The sequence below is a fragment of the Schistocerca serialis genome, chromosome 3, assembly GCF_023864345.2.
Source record: "Schistocerca serialis cubense isolate TAMUIC-IGC-003099 chromosome 3, iqSchSeri2.2, whole genome shotgun sequence".
Lineage (NCBI taxonomy): Eukaryota > Metazoa > Arthropoda > Insecta > Orthoptera > Acrididae > Schistocerca > Schistocerca serialis.
The window spans coordinates 863,652,287-863,673,071 of record NC_064640.1 but is presented as its reverse complement, the minus strand read 5'-3'; the positions used below and the strand labels follow the sequence as shown (position 1 = coordinate 863,673,071).

Sequence of the window (20,785 nt, the reverse complement as noted above, 5' to 3'; positions counted from 1 at the left end):
ATTTCCAGAGGAACTTTGCATCACACTTCTGAACACCACAGGTACTGCAATATCATATTTATCCACCAATATGGGGCAAGTGACTTTCATTTAAAATGTCTTCCCTGTAGAGGAATATACATAATGAATATTTTGGTGCAGGTTGTAGACATATGGTTGATGATACAGAAAGTTTGGATCTGGCTGTGAGTTCTGCTCAGATAGCCTAATGGTAAGGTGACCGCTAGTGGTAAGCAAGAAACCTAATTTCAAGTCCCGTTCTGGCACAAATTTTCATTGTCATCATTCCATTATACACATGATGGGTGTCCATATTCACAAATGTGAATACATTTTGTGTACCTGGAATTAAATCATTCTCTAGACCAATATGGAACTTCAAGAGAGCTGACTGGTCTAAATTCTCCAAATAACATGACAAAGTGACCAGATGGATTGTCCTATTAAGTGAAAATTATTACAGTTTCCTTGGAGCAGTTCTATAAACAGAAAAAAGTACATGCCTAGAGAATTTCGTAAAGAATATATTCGAGGCTGGAGTAATTACTGTTGAGGACTATATCAGCCCTATTTAACCAACAGTGACTGCAAAACTGCTAAGAAAATACTAAAACATCTTTATAAAGCACATAAAAAATGCTGGGAGCAAAAAACAGAGTCTGTGTTTTAAGAGCTCAAGCGAGATGCATAGTCTCTGAAGAAAATTAGGAGGTAGTTGACTCCCTAACAGCAAAGATCCTGAAGTAATACAAAACCAGATAGCAAATAGAATAGCTTACCTCTCCAGACTGCCCTCATACAAACCACATACAAGAATGGTCAAGTAAGAATCCAGCAACCTGAAGCAGAAATTGTGCAGCAAATCAGAGTACTCCGGAGACTTGACCTTAGCTGATATCAGTGCTGCACTCAAAGAAATGAAAAAAGGCAAAGCTCCAGGATTTGATGGGATACACCCAGAGTTTCTCATCAGTTGTGGAAACAACTTTTGAACTTCTTCATGAGATCATTCCAAAAGCATTTAAAAGAACAAAAATTATTGCTATACTGAAGCCTGGTAACCCAGTGAACAAAGCTGTTAGCTATTGTCCAATCACCCTCCTGAGCTGCTGCTACAAGTTTTTGGAAAAACTCATCCTTAACAGAATCGGTCAAAAAATCCATGAAATTTCTCCCATTGAACTAGCTGTATAGATCAAGTTTTTAGCTTAAACACCCAATGACTTAAGACATCAGTGGCTTTTGTTGATCTTATAGCTGTCTATGATACAGTATAGAAACAAGGATTCCTGTACAAACTCACAAGTGTTATACAATGCCAAACCATAATTAGGCTCAAAAACCTCATGGTATCTGAGGGATACTTCCAAGTGGTCCTCTGCAATCAGTTAAGCAGATAGAAGAAACATAGTAACAGTCTTCCTCCAGGGTTCAGTTTGGCACCAGTTCTGTTCAGCTTATATACACCTGGTCCCCCTGAAACAGAGTCAAGGAAGTTCATTTATGCATATGATTTGGCTTTGGCCACTCAAAAGAGAAGTCTTGTAGCTGGCGAAGAGATACTGTCTGCAGATGTATGTACAGTGCATGAGTAGTTCAAAAAGTGGAGACCAGGTCACCAGCATTGTGAAGCCTAATGCAGGATTGGCTCAGGTGACTGTTAACATAGGGGGGGGGGGCTATGTAGGGATTTTGCTAAAGAGGATCAGGTAGTGATTGTGGGTGGGGCTGGTAATAGTATTGATAGGGATGGGGAGTATGACATAGATGGTGACCTGGAAAAGATAGCCACTCAGACTGGCAACACAAATGTGCATTTCGTGGAACTGTTTCAGCATTACAATCGGCCTCATCTTAATACAGCCGTCAGGTGTAATAACATGAGACTTAGGAGTGCACTGATGACGGAAAGCATGGGTCACATTTCAGTGGTGTCGGTGGAGTCTATCAGCAGGACGGGTTTCACTAGATATGGCCTGCACCTCAACAGGTATGGGAAGGGGAGGTTGGCAAAGCTTATAGGTGATAGCATAGGTGGGGGTGGTGGGATCACTCACAGGAAAATTCCTGCAGTAGTGGGTGTTAGAGCTGCACCTTTTTTAGACTGAAGTCAGCTGATAAGTATTCCTGCTTAAGGCAAGTCTCTCTAACAAAGGAACCGCTTTTGACAAAGCTTAGGTATCTGAGTAATGAGGGAATTAGTATATTTCATCAAAATATACAAGGTATTAGAGATAAAGTTAGTGAACTGCTTATAGATGTTGACTCTGAAATTATTGGTATATCTGAACACTTCTTAAATAAGGAGATAATTCAGAGGCTTCCTTTACCAGGATACAGGTTGGCTAGCAGCTTTTCTAGGAGCTCTTTGCGGTGTGGGGGAGTTGCCATGTATGTGAAAAACGGCATCCCATTTGAGTCAATTGATGTTTCAAAGTACTGTACTGAAAAGGTGTTTGAATGTTGTGCAGGTGTGGTTAAATTTAGTGGAGCTAAACTTCTAATTGTTGTTATTTATAGATCCCCAGACTCCGATTTCACAACATTTTTGCTAAAGCTAGAGGAGGTTCTTGGTTCACTTTATAGGAAATACAAAAAGTTAGTTATATGTGGTGACTTCAATATTAATTGTATAAGTGATTGTGCAAGGAAAAGGATGCTGGTAGACCGTCTTAATTCATATAATCTTATGCAAACTGTATTCTTTCCAACGAGAGTGCAAGGGAACAGTAGAACAACCATAGACAACATTTTTGTTCATTACTCATTACTAGAAGGGAATTCTGTTAATAAAAGGTGAATGGCCTTACAGATCATGAAGCACAAATTTTAACTCTGAAAGATTTTTGTGCTGCAACACATGTTAAATGTAGTTATCAACTGTTTAGGAAAGCTGATCCAGCTGCTGTAGAGACCTTTGTAAACCTTATCAAGGAACAAGAGTGGCAAGATGTTTATAGTGCTGATACAGTAGATGATAAATATAATGCTTTTCTCAAGAATTTTCTCGTGGTCTTTGAACGTTCCTTTCCATTAGAACGTTCAAAACAGGGTACTAGCACAAACAGGCAGCCTGGGTGGCTGACTAGAGGGAGAAGAATATCCTGTAGAACAAAGTGGCAATTATATCAAAACATTAGAAACAGTCAAAATCTAAATGCAGCAGCCCATTACAAACAGTATTGTAAGGTGCTTAAAAATGTTATTAGGAAGGCAAAAAGTATGTGGTATGCAAATAGAATAACTAAGTCTCAGGCTAAAATGAAAACCATATGGTCAGTCATAAAGGAAGTGGCTGGTCTGCAGAGACAGGTCGAGGATATAGAATCACTGCGTAGTGGGAATGTCCGTGTTACTGATAAGTTGCATATATGTACAGTATTTAATAATCACTTTCTGAATATAGCAGGCGAACTAAATAGAAACCTAGTCCCAACAGGGAATCATATAGCGCTCTTAGAAAAAAGTGTTCCGAGACTGTTACTTGAATGCGCTCCTCCATGATAATGACAAGAGGGAGATTGAGTTAATAATTAAATCACCAAAGACCAAGAACTCTCATGGATATGATGGGGTATCTAGCAGAATACTGAAGTATTGTTCTATGCATGTTATCCCAGTATTTAGCCATGTCTGTAACTTTTCCTTTAGGAGTGGTCAGTTTCCTGACCAATTAAAGTACTCGGTAGTGAAGCCATTTTATAAAAAGGGAGACAGGGATAATGTTGATAATTTTAGACCTATTTATATGCCATCGGTGTTTGCTAAAGTTATCGAGAAGGTTGTATATACAAGGTTACTGGAGCATTTAAATTCACATAATTTGCTGTCGAAGTACAGTTTGGTTTTAGAAATGGTCTAACAACTGAAAATGCTATATTCTCTTTTCTCTGTGAGGTTTTGGATGGATTAAATAAAAGGTTGTGAACACTAGGTGTTTTCTTTGATTTAACGAACACTTTTGACTGTGTTGACCACAAAATATTACTGCAGAAGTTGGACCATTATGGAATAAGGGCAGTAGCTTACAATTAGTTCGCCGCTTACATTAAAAACAGAAAGCAGAAGGTAATTCTCTGCAATATTGAGAGTGGTAGTGACGTTCAGTCCCAATGGGGCACTGTTAAGTCGGGCGTTCCCCAAGGGTCGGTGCTGGGACCACTGCTGTTTCTTATTTATATAAATGATATGCCTTCTAGTATTACAGGTGATTCAAAAATATTTCTGTTTGCTGATGAAACCAGCTTGGTAGTTAAGGACCTTGTGTGTAATATTGAAACAGTACCAAATAATGTAGTTCATGAAATAAGTTCGTGGCTTGTTGAATATAATTTGATGCTAAATCACAGTAAGACTCAGTTTTTACAGTTTCTAACTCACAATTCAACAAGAACTGATATTTTGATCAGACAGAATGGGCATATTATAAGCGAGACAGAACAGTTCAAGTTCCTAGGCATTCAGATGGATAGTAAGCTGTCGTGGAAAGCCCATGTTCACAATTTTGTTCAGAAACTAAATGCTGCTTTATTTACCATTAGAACAGTATCTGAAATAAGTCACAGTTCAACACGAAGAGTAGTCTACTTCACATATTTTCATATGCTTATGTCATATGGTATTATCTTTTGGGGTAGTTCTTCTGATTCAAAAAGGGTATTTTTGGCTCAAAAACGGGCTGTTAGAGCTATATGTGGTGTAAGTTCGAGGACCTCTTGTTGACCCCTATTCAATAGTCTGGGAATTCTGACATTGTCCTCACAGTATATATTTTCTTTAATGTCATTTGTTTTTAGCAATATTAGCTTATTCCCAAGAGTTAGCAGCTTTCACTCAGTTAATACTAGGCAGAAATCAAATCTGCATGTGGAATGCACTTCCTTGACTCTTGTGCAGAAAGGAGTGCAGTATTCTGCTGCATCCATTTTCAATAAGCTACCACAAGAACTCAAAAATCTAAGCAGTAGCCCAAACTCTTTTAAGTCCAAACTGAAGAGTTTCCTCATGGCTCACTCCTTCTATTCTGTCGAGGAGCTCCTGGAAGAGATAAAAAATTAAGCAAATTACAGTGTTACATTTTCTTTATTTAAACTTACGACTTGTCCCCTGAATATGTTTCTTATATTTCATTTTATCTGTTTCTACTATCGTGTTATAATTTCATATATTGACTTGTTCCATGACCGTGGCGACTTCTCCTTAATTTGGTACCACGGAACAATAAATAAATAAAAAAAAAGAAATGCAGCAAAACCAGTGAAGACTGAAGCTAGCTGCTTTCATCTTAACAACAAAAAGGCCAATGCAAAGCTACATGTCACCTTTAATAATCAAGTCTTCCACCACCAAGACTTCTCAAAATACCTAGGAGTAACTCTTGAGAGAACCTTCTTGTGGAAGAAACACATAGAAAAGTTGCGATCTTACAATAACACCATATAGATGGTGAGTGGTTCCTCATTGCCTGCAAGAGCTACAACACAACAGTGTTCTTCCTTAGGCCTCATCTACTCTGCTGCTGAATACTGTGCTCCAGTGTGGCTTGATAGTTCACACATGAGAAAAATCGATACTCAGCTAATCCAGCAATGAGGACAATAACAGGTTGCATCGGATCTACCCCTCTTCACTGGTTACCAACTGTAAGCCACAATGTGCCACCAGATCTTCAAAGACATAATGCCCTTCTCAAGGAATATGAAAAATTAACTAAAATTCTTCAGCTCCCAATCCACCCTAACATACCTGCACCTAACCTGAGGCGATTAAAATCCAGACAGTCACATATCACATTGCAGGACCACTACAAGCAGTGGATTTCAGCATGAGCATGAAGTGCTCAGAAACATTGATAAATATTGTCCATGATGAATATCAGACCCTCATAAGACCTGGCACAAGACAGTTGGCATGGAGTTACCATGATGTGCTTGGAAAACAATTAACAAGATTTGTACAGGCATGTGTGCAGAATGTAGCAGACAAGCTTATCCTGGAAAGAAAATTTGGATATTAATTTGTAGATTTAGTCATTTAGTTCTATTTATTTTGTAAAATTATGCAATTCATGTATGTAAGATGCACTTCAGTTTATACTGCCATATGCTAAATAAATAAATGAAAGTAATTCAGAAATGTGCTGCTAGATTTGTTACCAGTAGGTCTGATCAACAAGTGGGTGTTATGAAGATTCTTTGTGAACTCAAATTAGAAATCGCTGGAGAGGACAATATTCTTTTCATGAAACACTCTTGAGGGTGTTTGGAGAACAGCCATTTGCAGCTAACTGCAGAATGATTCCACTGTGGCAATGCATATTTTGTGTAAGGACCACAAAGACAAGAGAAAACAAATTAGAGTTCATATGGAGACACATAGATAGCCATTTTTTCCCTAGCTCCATTTGCAAGTGGAATAGGAAAGGAAAGTACTGGTAGTAGCACATGGTACCCTCCATCTTACACCATATGGTTGCTTGCAGAGAATGTATGTAGATGTAAATGAATACTGCATGTGAAGTAAAAGCTGCTGATATGTTCATGTGGATCATTGAGTCTAGTGTGCAAGTCAGATGTGAAGGCCATTTTACTTGTAGGTAATTAATCTTTCAGAAATTCCATTTGTATAAATCTAGTAATTTAATGTTGAATTTCAAAATTACACAGATTTTGCTTTTCAATAATTGCAACTACTATAACAAAAACTACAAAGATTGCAATCTTCTTCTTTTCTGTTATTCTTCTTAAAAACCAGATTTTAAAAGCACAAGTTCATTTGGGAGTTGCAGGGAACAGACTTCAAACACAAGCAATAGTTTCTATTGAAATATTCACAAAGTGACTTGAGAACCAAGCGGCTACCAAATATAGAAGCCAAATAGTCATAGGTCAAATTGATAATCCGAGAGTAAAATACAAAATGTAAAGAGGAAAAGTCATATCATGCTTACTGGAACATCATTTACTGAAGACTTCATACACAACAGTGCATTGCATGCTGGAGTGCTGGGGCAACCTTCTCATTGTCACTGGCTCATCACAGACACTGCCTGTATTATACATTTTTTGTCCCCCATGTGGGAGCCTCTGGAAGCCTTCAGTACAGAGACTAGTAGCACTGTGCAATGGCATCCAAGTTATCACTGTTTTAAGGTATTGTATTTTTCTTTTAATTATTTTATTTTATTTTTAATGCATTGTAATAGTATAGAATGTAAGAGACCCTTGTTAATTAATTTCAGCCATACAGTGTACGAATTGTGTGGCATTTAACATGTAAATTAGTCATACACTGCAGTTGGCTCAACTTATTAACCTGTCTGTGATGAACTGACCTATCTCACCACAGCATGTTTGGCCAGATTCATACAACTGAACTAATCAACAGACCAGCCCACTACTGTTGCAATAGAATGACCTGTTGTGAGCACTATGGTTACTGAAAATTCCAGTCCATTGTATGTGCTGCTTAATATATACTTTAAAAAATAAAAATAAAGTTTCTTACTTCTCCTTCAGAAATATTTGAAAAGAGAAATTGTTGCTTAGGTTTATTTTGTAGGGTGCCAAGGTTAAAAACATAATAATACAAAATGTAATAAGCAATTGAGATATTTATTGACAGTATCTGTCTACAAGTGTGCTAACTCAAAATGTTTTTTTAAACACCTGCTATACCTCAATGTTCACACCATTAGTTGCACAACAGACATCTAAACTGCATTCCACTTCTCTACAAGTGTTTTGCTGCTTAGCAGGTGTAACATTTGTGATAGCAGCATGAATGCAGTGGTGCAGTTCAGGTACATCCCGAACTGGTGTCTGGTACATTTGATTCTTGATAAGCTTCCACAGAATAAAATCAAGTGGCATTATGTCTGGGCTTCTAGTAAGCCATATAATCAATGGACTACCTCTCACAATCATGCACTCTGGGAATTTATGATTCAAGAAATCCCTCAAAATGTTCACAAAATGGCATAGTGTGCCACCTTGCTGAAAGATCACATCTTGAGAAAGTTTTGACACAGCGTACATCTCCAGCATGTCTACATACATTGTTGCATTAAGTGTAGGTTCCACAAAGAAGAATGTCCTTTAGCAACCCACACCACATATTCACTAACAGGAAAAGGAACAAATAAACACAGAAAACATTTTGAGTTACCATACATGGAGAAGCAAACCACCAATAAAAATCTCAATTATGGCTCAATTTATTACATTTTGTATTATCATATGTTTAACACGGACATCCTATGTTTCATTAATACCAGCCAATAATGTTGTGTAGAAATCATGGTGAACTGTATTCATCTTATTTTCATGCTCAGTTAGATGAATTAATCATTGAATCACACAGAGAACCTCACTGAGGATGTTCTGGACAGGCTTGGTCAAGAGTAATCCCTGACTATAGGAAAATTCTTTGAAAAAATTGTTGTTGTTAGTCTGTGTGCATATACATGTGATGCATTTGTGTTCTTATTGCTGTATATAATTTAATGTTATGCACTGCTTTGTGGAAGCATGTCATTTTGTTTGATCCCACATCAGTATATTATTAATCAGTTTTGTATTGTGCCAAAGCACAGTGAAGTTTTACAGGTGACAAATCTAAGCAATATAATAAAGGCCTTTGCATTGGAAAATAGATGGAATACATGTAGATGTGAAATGGTACATATGATGTAAAATTTGAAATGTTAACCTTACAAGCTAAGCTGCTGACATGTTGTGGCCAAATATTTCATTCACTATTTCTGTGTTTGCCTGCAGTTCTGAATACCTTTTTCTGTTTTTGTCAATTTTCTACTGCTTATCTCATCTGCTTTCTCTTTCCCTTAGTAAAACAGAGACTCTGGTAGCTGTATCCTAACAATTGTAGTTTCCATAATGCATTGTTAATTGGTGTTCATCATTTGTCTTCATACACTTTTATAAAACTTCTACTTCAGCCCCAATGTTTAACAAAATCTACGCCTTTTTATGTTGTCATTTATAGTAATTTCACCCCTTTAACAGGACTGCTGAAATTTAGCAACAAACGGGATACTTAAACACCCATTTTTATTAATTAATTGATTTATTCTTTAGTTCCAGGATCACCTGCGAATATTAAGGTATTGTCAAGTTCCCCAACATCTCTTGTGGTAAGCTGGATGAAGCCTGTGCATCCAAATGGACATCTTGTTAGCTATACATTATACTCAAGAATTCTTGAAGGAGGACGTGAAAAGGACTCATCAAAGCGACGGCTTTCTCCAGCTCATACACACTATGAACTGCATGATTTGAGAAAAGAGGAAGAATATGAATTTTGGGTTACAGCTTTTACAAAAGTTGGAGAGGGCCAGAGCACACGAGTAGTATATGCAACCATTTCTTCCAGAGGTAATGCATAAGATGCGTAAAAAAATATGTACACATAATTATTTAATGAATTTTAGTTCAGTATGAGCACTAATCATATTAGATTTTCTCTGTCAGTTAAACAAGGCAACATGTGTGCCAAAAGTGAGATATAAAAATTTTTATGATGAGGAATATTAATTTTTGGAATAGCAGTATGTAATGATTAATAATATATGGAAAAGATATATTGCTACATACCATGAAGATAACATATTAAGTTGCAGACAGACTCAACAAAAAGGCTCTACACATCAACTTCAGCCACAACCTTCATCAGAAAAGGAAACACACACATATTCATTCACACAAGCAAGCACATCTCAGACACAAATGACCATCATCTCTGGAAGCTCAGACTAGAATGCAGTTAGCTTGGCTTTCTTTGTGCCTCTCTTCAACTTAATGTGCCATGTTTATGGTAAGCAGCAATCTGTGTTTTCTTCATATTGTTGATATTCCGACCTGAAGTTTCCATTCTTCAGTATATAATGATCATATTGCAATATTTTTTCCCTTGGTGATTCTTTTAAATGCATTGCGTAGGAGTCATTTTCCATTAATATACTGTTTTTCCAAATGATAAAATAGTAATTTCATCTATAACAATAAACAGAAGTGATACCTTGACTGTGTTCTGAAAATATTTTTAATCAATAGGTTGAAATTTTAAAGTGACAAAATAATATTATACAGAAACTCAGTTTCTTTGCTAGCAGTCAAATTTCTCATTTAGGATATATCAAACAATGGAAAAATCCAGGATGAAAAGTAACAATATTGTGGTTTGTGGTTTCAGCTGCCTGAGACTGCAGTTGTGTGTGTGAGTTGTATTTGTGTAAGTGTCTAATGTTCACAAAGGTCTTAATGGCCAAAAGCTTTAATTGTGAGAGCATTTTTGTTGTGCCTATCTGCAACTCAGCATCTCCGCTTTATGGTGAATATCATTTAGGATATAGTCTTTCACAGACTTCGAAATGCATTATTTGATTTTCAGTTATCTAGGGCTCCATTTTCTGTTTACATGCTATTGTCCTCAATGAACTGTTGATTATAAAACGGTACCTGATGAAATATTTCTTGTGTATACAGTTAATTTATTTAAAAGAAATGTACAAATGATTTTTTGATTGAAATCTGATGATAGCACTGGCCAACAAAATAAATATTTTTGAATATTTCCTTCAGTTCATAAGTCAGATCTTACTAATTAAAAACGTAAATGAAATTTTATTAGCTCTAGTTTCTGTGATTCACAATAAGTGGGAATAATTTATTTTAGCAGATTAAGTGAAAACAATAAATTTTAATTAAATGTGTCAACAATATTGAGAGTTCAGTTGAATTCTTTTTAATGAACATGACATACCTGGAGTTCTAAATCGATGGAAGAATCCCTGGCAGATGGTTGGATGTGCAAGAATCATGTGGTGGCTTCATGAGCTCATTGTGTTATGGCTCTCCTCTTGTTAGTTAGTTCTGGAACATCTTTAATCAGAGACCAGCAATAATCTACAAGTATGGCTTCATTCCAATGGTAATGATGTCCCTGTTCTATTAAAGAATGTCCTCAGCATTCTTACTGACAGCTCCACAAGAAGTAGGGAAAATGTCTAGGTGGGTGTGAAGAAAATGCACCTTAAGGGACATGTTGTATACAAGTTGATGGCATTTTTGCAGGAATACTGCCACCAACTGATAATAGATATTATCTCTTTTGCTGCCTAAAAATCCATGAAAGGCTCCCTTGATCGCCTCCCAAGCTTCCTTTTTCCTTCCCCCCGAAAACTCGCTCAAATGCTGGATCCTTTACAATTTGATGAAATCGTGGACCAACAAAAATACGTATGTTAACCTTTGCATTACGTAATGTAGGAGATTTGCCTCTTAAAATACATAAAGGCCTGTGCTTCTTGGTTCATTGCACTGACAAAATTTTACATCAACCCCAGCTTTTTATGTAGGGATTGAAGAATAACATCTGTTGGGTCCACAAGAGGGACAGCGATGGCATTTATCTCATTATGGTTAAGATTTCTTGCAGGCCAGTAAGATTGAATATAATGTCATTTTCTATCCCTACTATCCCACATGTATAAAAAGCAGCAGTACTTAGTGTAACCTAGTTGCATTCCTAAGAGAACAGCGATGACTTTTAGATCACAACATATTTTCCATTTGTGTTCAGCATATTTGATTGAGTCGAGGAGGGCCTCCATGTCTGCATATGTCCCCTTCATGTGAACTGCAGTGCCAACAGGAGCAGAAGGAATACAGTTGCAGAGTGTATGAATAGCTTCAGTTCCAAGTGATCTTGGATCAAATTCAAAGATTTCATCAGATCATTAATATCACAGCAAACAACAAGATTGTTTTCATTCTCAAAATAAGGAAGCACATTCCTTTGGTGTTGTATGTAATTTGAGACCCTAAAAGCTCTGCTTTCTCCTTTGACAAAGCAAGGTCTCAAATGAGGTTACTCAATTCTGATTGACACAATCAGTGTGGTTTATTATCCTTTTCCTCAGGGGAATGCATAAAGCTCCTTGAGTTCCAAGAGTTCTGATTTCTATTTCCACCTCAAAGTCTGCAGGTGGAGTAGGAACTGAATGTGGAATGGGTCAAATAGCAGTGGAATATTCGGGTAGTCAACTGTTCTTCTTTTTGCATTGGCAATCCTGCCTTTATATTTTATTGATTTATTGATTCATCCTATAAATCTTTCCAGATTGTAGGAGTCAAGCAGAAATATGGCTTGTAGGCTCTCACCAAACTGCTGGTTTGATTTGATTTGATTTGATTTATTGAGCACCCACAGCAAAAGCCATAAATCATTTTTTATCTTTTAGGCAAGCCATAAATTGCTTTTTATTTTTCACCTGTTCTTGTAATATAACAGAATAATAGTTGTAACATATATGTGGAGTCCATAACTTACATTGGTTCCCCAGCCTCACACCAAAATAATGCCAATTGGCAGTAAGTTTACACCTTAAAAGACTCAAAACACCAAAAATTCTGCACTAATTACAACATAAACAATATTAAACTTACACTCACAGCAACAATATGTATGTTTATAATCTACAAACAGCTGAAGAACATTGTGTTTTGTCAGTTGATTGATGTTCCACTTCCAAAAATAAAATTTTATCCAAACAGAAAATGTAAACTACTAAAATTTATTTGTTAGTTTATTGCCAGAATGAGAGCTAATTGGTCATTTTAATGGTTATTAATGACTTCAGCAGGTGGAGATACATAAGACTCAGCTATTTTTAAGCCCAAAACATTTTCATTGTTGGCCACTGCAGCTTTTTTTCCCTTTAATTACATCAGCAAATGCAACATGAAATCATGTAGAAGACACTGCTTGATCAGCCTATTTTTCATTAATTTTTGTTTCTGTGACTGTCATAGTCATATGTAATTGCCTAATTATTTATGATTATGATATTCACAATTATGTGCTATAGAGAAATACGTCACATAAAAATCTGATAACAATTATTTGTACTTTAACAGTGTTTACAGTGTAAAGCATCTTTTACTAGTTGTCCATAAGAGTTTTCTGTGAACTGAACTGTTATCTGTTAAGCTCTATTGTTGCTGTCGGTTGAAATTGTATTTCTGTTACCTTGATTTGGGATTCTTGCATTTTTCCCATGCTCTTTGTGACACATAGAAGTCAGACATATTTAAATGAGATAACCAGCCCAGCTGCAGTATTTGGAACTAAAACATTAGAGCTCAAATAAATAGTAGCAAAGTGGTGGATATAATTAATTATGTATTGCATGCATCAAGTATAGTCTTTCGTTCCCTTCAAGTGTGGAATTTGTGACTGTTCCAGAAACTAAATTATTTATATTTTTTATGTTTTGTACTTTTTAGTTAGTAAGAACTAATATTTCAGATATTTAGATCACTGATAGTGTCCTTCATAAAATAACATAAATACTTTGTTTGAAGTATGACATAAAAAGTAGCTGAGTAATGTAAGAAGGGGAGAAGAGGACATATCAAAGTATCTGCTTTTCTTTTTATATATAAAAATAATCTAGAAATAAATCCCACTATTATCAACATGAATTGATTAGCAGTCATCATGTATCACTGTGTAAGTAAGTTTCTTTTTTAGGTGGTTAAGGAAAATACTTTATTAAGCAAATACATTCAAAGTAAACTGCAAAACTAAATAAAAAGTCAGGTAGCTATCTGCCTCAGTCAACATTTTGATTTAATGCCAAGTTCGAAGCTCACATGGCAATTTCGTAACACATTTATTCAAGCAGCCTCTCATTTTCCCTGCAAGGCTGAGTGGACACCAGTGTAGACACATGACCCACAGAAAAATTCCATAGTGTGCAGCAGAACTTAACCCAAGACCTGCAAATCACTGATCTGTAATTCTAACAGTTGACCACAAGGGTGATAAAGTAAACTGTGTAAGGTATTAAAAAAGTGTTTTGTTTTAATTTTAAACTTCTGAAAACAGCCATCATCTCGTGTAAGACACAATCTTATGTTGCAAGTACTGCAAACTCAGGGTGTTTGTGCAAGCCCTGTTTTCATGCCCCACAAAGTACAATGGAACCTCGCTTAACGAGCACCTCCCATAATGCATAATTCGCATAACAAGCAAAACAAATTGTAAAAAATGATTTGCTTAGTGAGCAATGTTTTGCATAATGAGTGATGATGATTTAGTGTGATGTCACCAGCCGTTTGTGCAGGGCAGGAGAAATGTACAACATTCTGAACACCTTTCATTGTCGGCAGTGGCATATGAACAATGTCTCTACTGTGTACTGCAGTCTGGTTTTAGTGGTCTTTCTGCTACCATCTTAGTGCAGCTTGTTATCACACATTTATCTAAACCTGTGTTCACACAGTGTTTTGTGTGTGCAAATTTTAATGACTTTCATAGGAATGTCCCCAAAGATAAAGCCACAAGAAGATGACTGTAAGAGAAAGAAAATGACCTTAGAAATGAAATGTAATATCATTTAAAAATGTGAACAGGGTGCGAGCGCTGATGATTTAGCGTGCACATACAATTATTCTAATCAACTATTTGCACTATCCTCAAGAGCAAGGACAAGATTAAGGAGATAGATGCTTCAAAGGGAGTGACAAGAGTACGTAAACAATGGTTTCCTATTCCGGTCAATGTAGAGAGGTTGCTCCTTATGTGAATGAATGAAAAGCAATTGAAAGGTGACAATATTAACAAGACCATCATTTGTAAGAAGGCGAGAATGATTTTCGCTGACCGCATTAAGAAAATGCCAGGATCATCAGTTGCCAAAGAATTGATCAGGAGAAGCCATGGGTGGTTTGAGAAGTTTGAGAGAAGAATTGGCACTCACAGCATTGTGAGGTATGTCAAAGCAGCCAGCTCCAACAAAAGACAGTAGAGAACTTCACCAGTGACTTCAAGATGGTCATAGATTCTGAGCATTATCTGCCACAACAGGTTTGTAATTGTGATGAGATGGGTCTGTTCTGAAAAAAGATGCCAAAGCTTACTCTTATAACAACAGAAGAGAATGCATTGCCAGGTCACAAGCCAATGAAAGACTGTCTCATAAACACATAAACACATAACCGGCTGTTTTAAGTTGTTGAGACATCTGGAAAATGTGTTGGCCAAGGCAACAGTGTTAAAGTCCAATGCCATCTGTACCAGAATAGGTCAGGATAGAACATGCAGCATGTGGCTTTGTGTTATCTTGTTGAAAGATAACATCACAGAGATCTCAGAGGTAGAGTATATTCACTACCCTTAACACACTAGGAATGTAACACCTCCTACCAAAATTGCCAGTTATATAAACCAGAGGTAATCATGTTGTGTACCCAGTGACACCCCATACCATCACGGCAGCTGCTGCTGCTGTATGATAATCTGCAACATTTTTTTCTGATTGGGGCCTCCACACATGGATGTGTTGTACACCAGGGTTGCCACAAGTTATATACATCAGGGAATTTCAAACATATCAGGGAAATCAGGGAAATTAAAAAAAAAGAAACAGTGGTAAAATCTCATGTTTTGTCTCAGTCTCATTCTTACTGCTTCTCCCTTTTCTACCATTCCCCTCAGCTTGCAGTCAGTGCTGCCACCACGTCATGCCACTAGCCTGGCAGCTGCCAATGAGAGGCAGGCAGCCATGAGAAGTGGTCTGTTTGATCTGATTCTCAGAGACTGTTGACATGGCAGTCATGTGTGCTTGAGCTGTGTCTGAGTGATTGCGTGAATGTATGTGTGCTTTCATTTTCTGACAAATGCTGTGGCCAAAAATTTAGTTGTGAGAGTGTGATTGTCTTTTCTGTGTGCCTGTCTGGGGCTCAGTGATCATTTCTACGATGAGTTGCTATCTATCATCACTGTAGTCCAATTCTGTGGGTATCTCTAACAGATCGGGCCTGCCAATCTGAAGCCCATAGTTTCCCACTAATGTGTGGGCCCTGCCCATTGGTCTAGTCTCACTGATCTGCCCACAGGCAGGGCCTGTTTGTGTGTGGTGTAATGCAGTGAATTTTTGTGGTTTATCCATGGATTCAGAACTGTTGTGCTCCTCGGCGGGCTAGAGGCCACGGGTGATGGATTTCAGGAATAGAGACTGTCTCACCACAAGTACATTCTACAGCGTGGCATTTTATACACATTTTATTTATTGTAGTACATTTTGGCACTTCAAAAGTAGTTTATATAGTAGAAAGCATGGACAAGAAGAAGAAGAAAATTGTGGTAGTCACTGGCAGTTTGTACGCCATGTACTCATCTATTTCTTGAAAGAAAAATTACACAATGCCTGTAAAATAATAGACATAACACAGTGGGTAATAACTGACAGTAACATAGTAGAAACAACATTTTATTGGTGGTCACCTATAGTGATGTTTTACACAACTCTTCACCACATTATACACCTCTTTCAAGAGGCTGACTTTTTCTGAGGTTATTTCTGAAATCAGTGGAGGTATTTTAAATCCGTCTTGCAAATCCAATGAAATGTGTGTTTTTCTTGTAGTGACGTAACAAGACTGTTACGCCACTTGAGGTAGCTGCAAGAAAGAAAGGCACGCGTACACACACGCCGACGGGCGTCAATTCTGGAACAGGATAACTATTGAATGGTAGCAAGAAAAGTACGTAGCTGCTTTATACTTAACTTTTATTATGTGATGAATACAGCGTTCTTCTTGAGACATTTATACTATAACTCTCAAAGTAGGTAAGGCTAATGGCGCCTTGCTAGGTCGTAGCCATGGACTTAGCAGAAGGCTATTCTAACTGTCTCTCGGCAAATGAGAGGAAAGCTTCGTCCGTATTGTCGCTAGCAATCTCGTCGTACAACTGGGGCGAGTGCTTGTTCGTATCACGAGACCTGCCTTGTGGTGGCGCTAGGTCTGCGATCACTCAGTGGCGACACGCGGGTCCGACATGTACTAAATGGACCGCGGACGATTTAATCTACCACCTAGCAAGTGTGGTGTCTGGCGGTGACACCACATTTCTCACCAAATGTCTTTCATTTTATTGAAATAAAATAACATCATTGGTCTTAATGAAACATATATACAATTTGGCTTGCTTTCTTTATCTAAAAATAGTTCATTAAATAAGATGTTGATGTTGGTACTTAAGAATTTTGCTCACATGTTTAGAAATACAGAAGTCCTTACATTTTTTGTCAACTTATGTCTTTACTTACCCTTGAGATCTCAAAATTTGTCAGGGAAAAATGGTAAAACTTGTGTGGAAATCAGGGAAATATCAGAAAATTACACTTGTGGAAACTTATGGCAACCCTATACCCAGAATGAGGACACATCTGAAAAGTTGATATGATGCCACTCCTGTATCCAGTATTGCTGTTGGATGCACCACTGTTGGCATTCTGTTCTCTGCTGCCATGTCAAAGGAACCTGCAATGGTGATTTTTGTTATGACAGCACATGCTGCTCCAGAACTCATAACGCCATCTGTCAGTAACTTTCCTTGTTGCATAATCGGCCATTCCCCAACTCTAAAGTATGTGACATGGTTGTACAATCCTACATGGCCAAGTGAACAATATATCTGTTCTTCCAGGTGCTATTTGTGTGGAACCGTTGAGGTCCTGCATGGTGTTGAGTATGGTCTTCCTGAATCCACTAATTCCATATTTGCTCTACAATTGTGGTTCAAAACCATCTTCTTGCAAACAACTAACATTCATCCTTTCTTTATATCCAGAATGTAGATACCATTGCCTCTACCTAATATCTGGGATTGCACTGAAATGCTAATAATTTGCATATCCAGGCATGTAATACACTTCATCACAGATTAATATCTATTGCGTACCACCTTGTGATGCTGCAATTTAATTTCCAGCAATGTATTTTGCAGTGGATTTGACCAGATATGAGACCAATGCAACACATTATTTACAAGAATCTTTTGAGTTATAGGCACACACAAGCTAAATAATAACATGTGACAATTGCTAGTCTTTTCAGAATTACATGGTAAAATGAGCTGCTGGTTCTCATCACTGTGACAGCACAAAGCATAAGGTTCTGGAGTTTATGAAAATAATAATAATAATAAATCATCCCACAACAATGGAAAACAGTTTTCTAGACAAAAAGTATTTCAGTGCACCCAAATTGACAGGGGGAAGCTCATATGTGTCAAGGAACCCTGTCCCCAAGAAGTTCCCAACCATGTGGTGAAGTATACTGCAAATACATGATCACTTCAGGTAACTGTGTTTGTAAGACAGTGAGTCATTGTAACTGATCGACAAGCTCATTTAAAAATACTGTACAATGATGAGGTAAATGTGATGTATGAATTTGTAGTTAGAACCTATGTGAGAAATTTTGAAAATATTTTTTTTTTTTTGTTAACTCAGCACAAAAAGATTATAAAACAAGATGAAACACAATTCATTACCTCAGTAAAGAACATAAAAAGGGATATTTAAGGTCAAGGAGTTAGTTTTTGTGAGTAATGTTCTCAGTGCACATCTTGCAGAAGATAATTGTTGGCAATTAAAATTTTGAATTCTTCATTTAAAAATACATTGTCACAGGGGCATACTACTAATGTTTAAACACTGCACAAGTTTACAAATGGCTGATTTTGAGACAAACACTCACATCATAGAGAAATAATCATTCAGATGATTGAAAGCTAAATACGAAGGATGAGAAAATGCACAGACTTACAAATCAGTATTAAAAATCAATATCTCTAGTGACGGTCTGTCACAAAATTCTAGAACACTTGTTTAACTTAAACATAATTATGTTCCTTGAGAAATAATAGTATGAAGTAATGTTGAATGGAACAAACATGAGAAATCATTAGTGGCAAAAGCAAATGGAAAAATATAAGTTGCAAGGAGTTTAAAAATGTGGAGAGTATCTGCTAAGGAGATGTCATACAATACATTAGTATAACTCTTATTTGTTGCGATACAGCATTTTAGGTCTGTATCAGTAAGCCTGGCAGCAAACAGTGAAGGACTTTGACTGTGTGCTGTTAGAGTTATAACAGGTTGCCCTATAGCTCATAAACACATGTAATAATGGTTGTCAGGGGACTTAAATGAGATTCATCAGCAGAAAGGTTATTTTCTTCTCACAAAACCTTTTTGACTAAGTTTAGGGAACCACTATTTGAAATATATTGGAACATATCTTCCAATTTCATCATTTATTTCGTGCACACACCATAGGAATAAAGTAAGATAGATTAGGGTACATAGCTTATGGTAACTAACATATGCATAAATGGAGCAGAATAGGAAACAAATAATAGGCTCCTGGTATGAAGTATCTCCATTCCAGCATAATAAAGTGACTTGTAGAGTATATATATGTAGACGTAGGTGTATTTGCAGAAAACTGCACACATCTACAAATCTTTGTTGGTCAATGGAAAAAGAAAGATTAGATTTAGAGAACCACAAATCAATGCAAAAATTTCTGTTAGCTAAGTTACTCAAATAAGACAGAAGAAGATCCTGTGACCTTAGCTTTCTCACGTGGTGAGAAAAGGTGATTTTCAAATAAGAGCTGCCAAAAGCAAGTTTGTATGTTGTGAGTGGAGTTGGTAAGTGTCGAAAGGCAGGTAAGGGATGTGAGAGTGAAAACTCTGCAGCATCAGGCCTGTATTGTACATTACATGTACATGTTTGCTGTAGCTCTACTGACTATCACTTCCTCTTGAATCATTAACTCAGGAACTATCTTTTATGTGCCTAAATTTAGAAATAGTGTTCAATTTGTTTACATCAGCCTTGAGTGAGTATTAGGTGTCAAAGAATATTGTGACTAGATTGGTAAGAAAGGTAACAATGAACTGATAATGCACAAAACGTTCACCACCGATGTTGTACACATGCTAGCCTACATCAACATTCGATTTTTTGTCAAGATACATTTACTCATGCCATTTGAAGAAAACTGATTTAAAATCCTGTGTTATATACCATCTTACTTACACTATCGTAGTGAAACTGGAATGTTTATGTTGCTGTGAGTTGTGTTGCATGGAGTGTGCATATCAGTTGGCATCACTGGCTGGCGTGTTATGGTTGCCAGTTCAAACCTGACTGCTAGCAGTTATTTGTTATTTAGTATGCATTGTTTCTGGAAGATTCTTGAAATTTTGTTATTGGTATATTCTAGAATGATCCATGGAACAGGCAATAACCAAGCTACACTCACTGTGCAGAATGAGATCTTTGTATTTGAGAATGTGATTAGTTTTCTACTAAGGTTCAAAGAAGTTACTGGAGGAATATGTGTACAGCTGTTAATATACAATAGTGTTGTCCTCAGAATAACTATAATACTTGGCATACTGTATTAAAACCCTTGAAAGTAAAAGTTTTGAATTTTTCTGCCACTTATGTAGCAAATTTATAGCATTATTCCCATAACATGAGGTGTGTCCTAGCTTTCTTTCAAGTGTAAATATCAATGTGAGTATAGATCAGTATTTACAAAACAGAGGGGTCATTGAGCAGGAAATAGTTACACTGAAAAGCCATTTAGCAGCTGAGATTTAGTACAAAATCTTCCATCATAGAGCAAATAAACAAAGAAACAAACAAATCTCATACACATTGAGCTGCTCACTGTTTCAGTATTGTGGCCCAACTGGTTTGAGAGACTAGTGGGGCAAAGAAAGCAGTGAGGAGACAGAGAAGGGAGAAATTCTAGAGGATGGGATCAGGAAAGATGATAGAGACTTGCATCTAAATCATCTAAATACTAACATATGGCAAGATAGGGACCACTAAGAAAAATGCAAAGAAAGTAATAGAGGGTCAGCTCTTGAACTTGAGTAAAAAAATGGCTCTGAG

General features: G+C 36.9%; 1 protein-coding gene across 1 annotated transcript in view; it reads left to right on the top strand.

Moving 5' to 3' along the window:
- The window catches only part of LOC126471275 (Down syndrome cell adhesion molecule-like protein Dscam2), a 231,816-nt gene that overhangs the window by 126,232 nt on the left and 84,799 nt on the right, over positions 1-20,785 (top strand). The window contains exon 15 of the mRNA XM_050099393.1: positions 9,096-9,392. Within this exon, the coding sequence (XP_049955350.1) occupies positions 9,096-9,392 (297 nt within the window). The remainder of the gene's footprint in view (positions 1-9,095; positions 9,393-20,785) is intronic.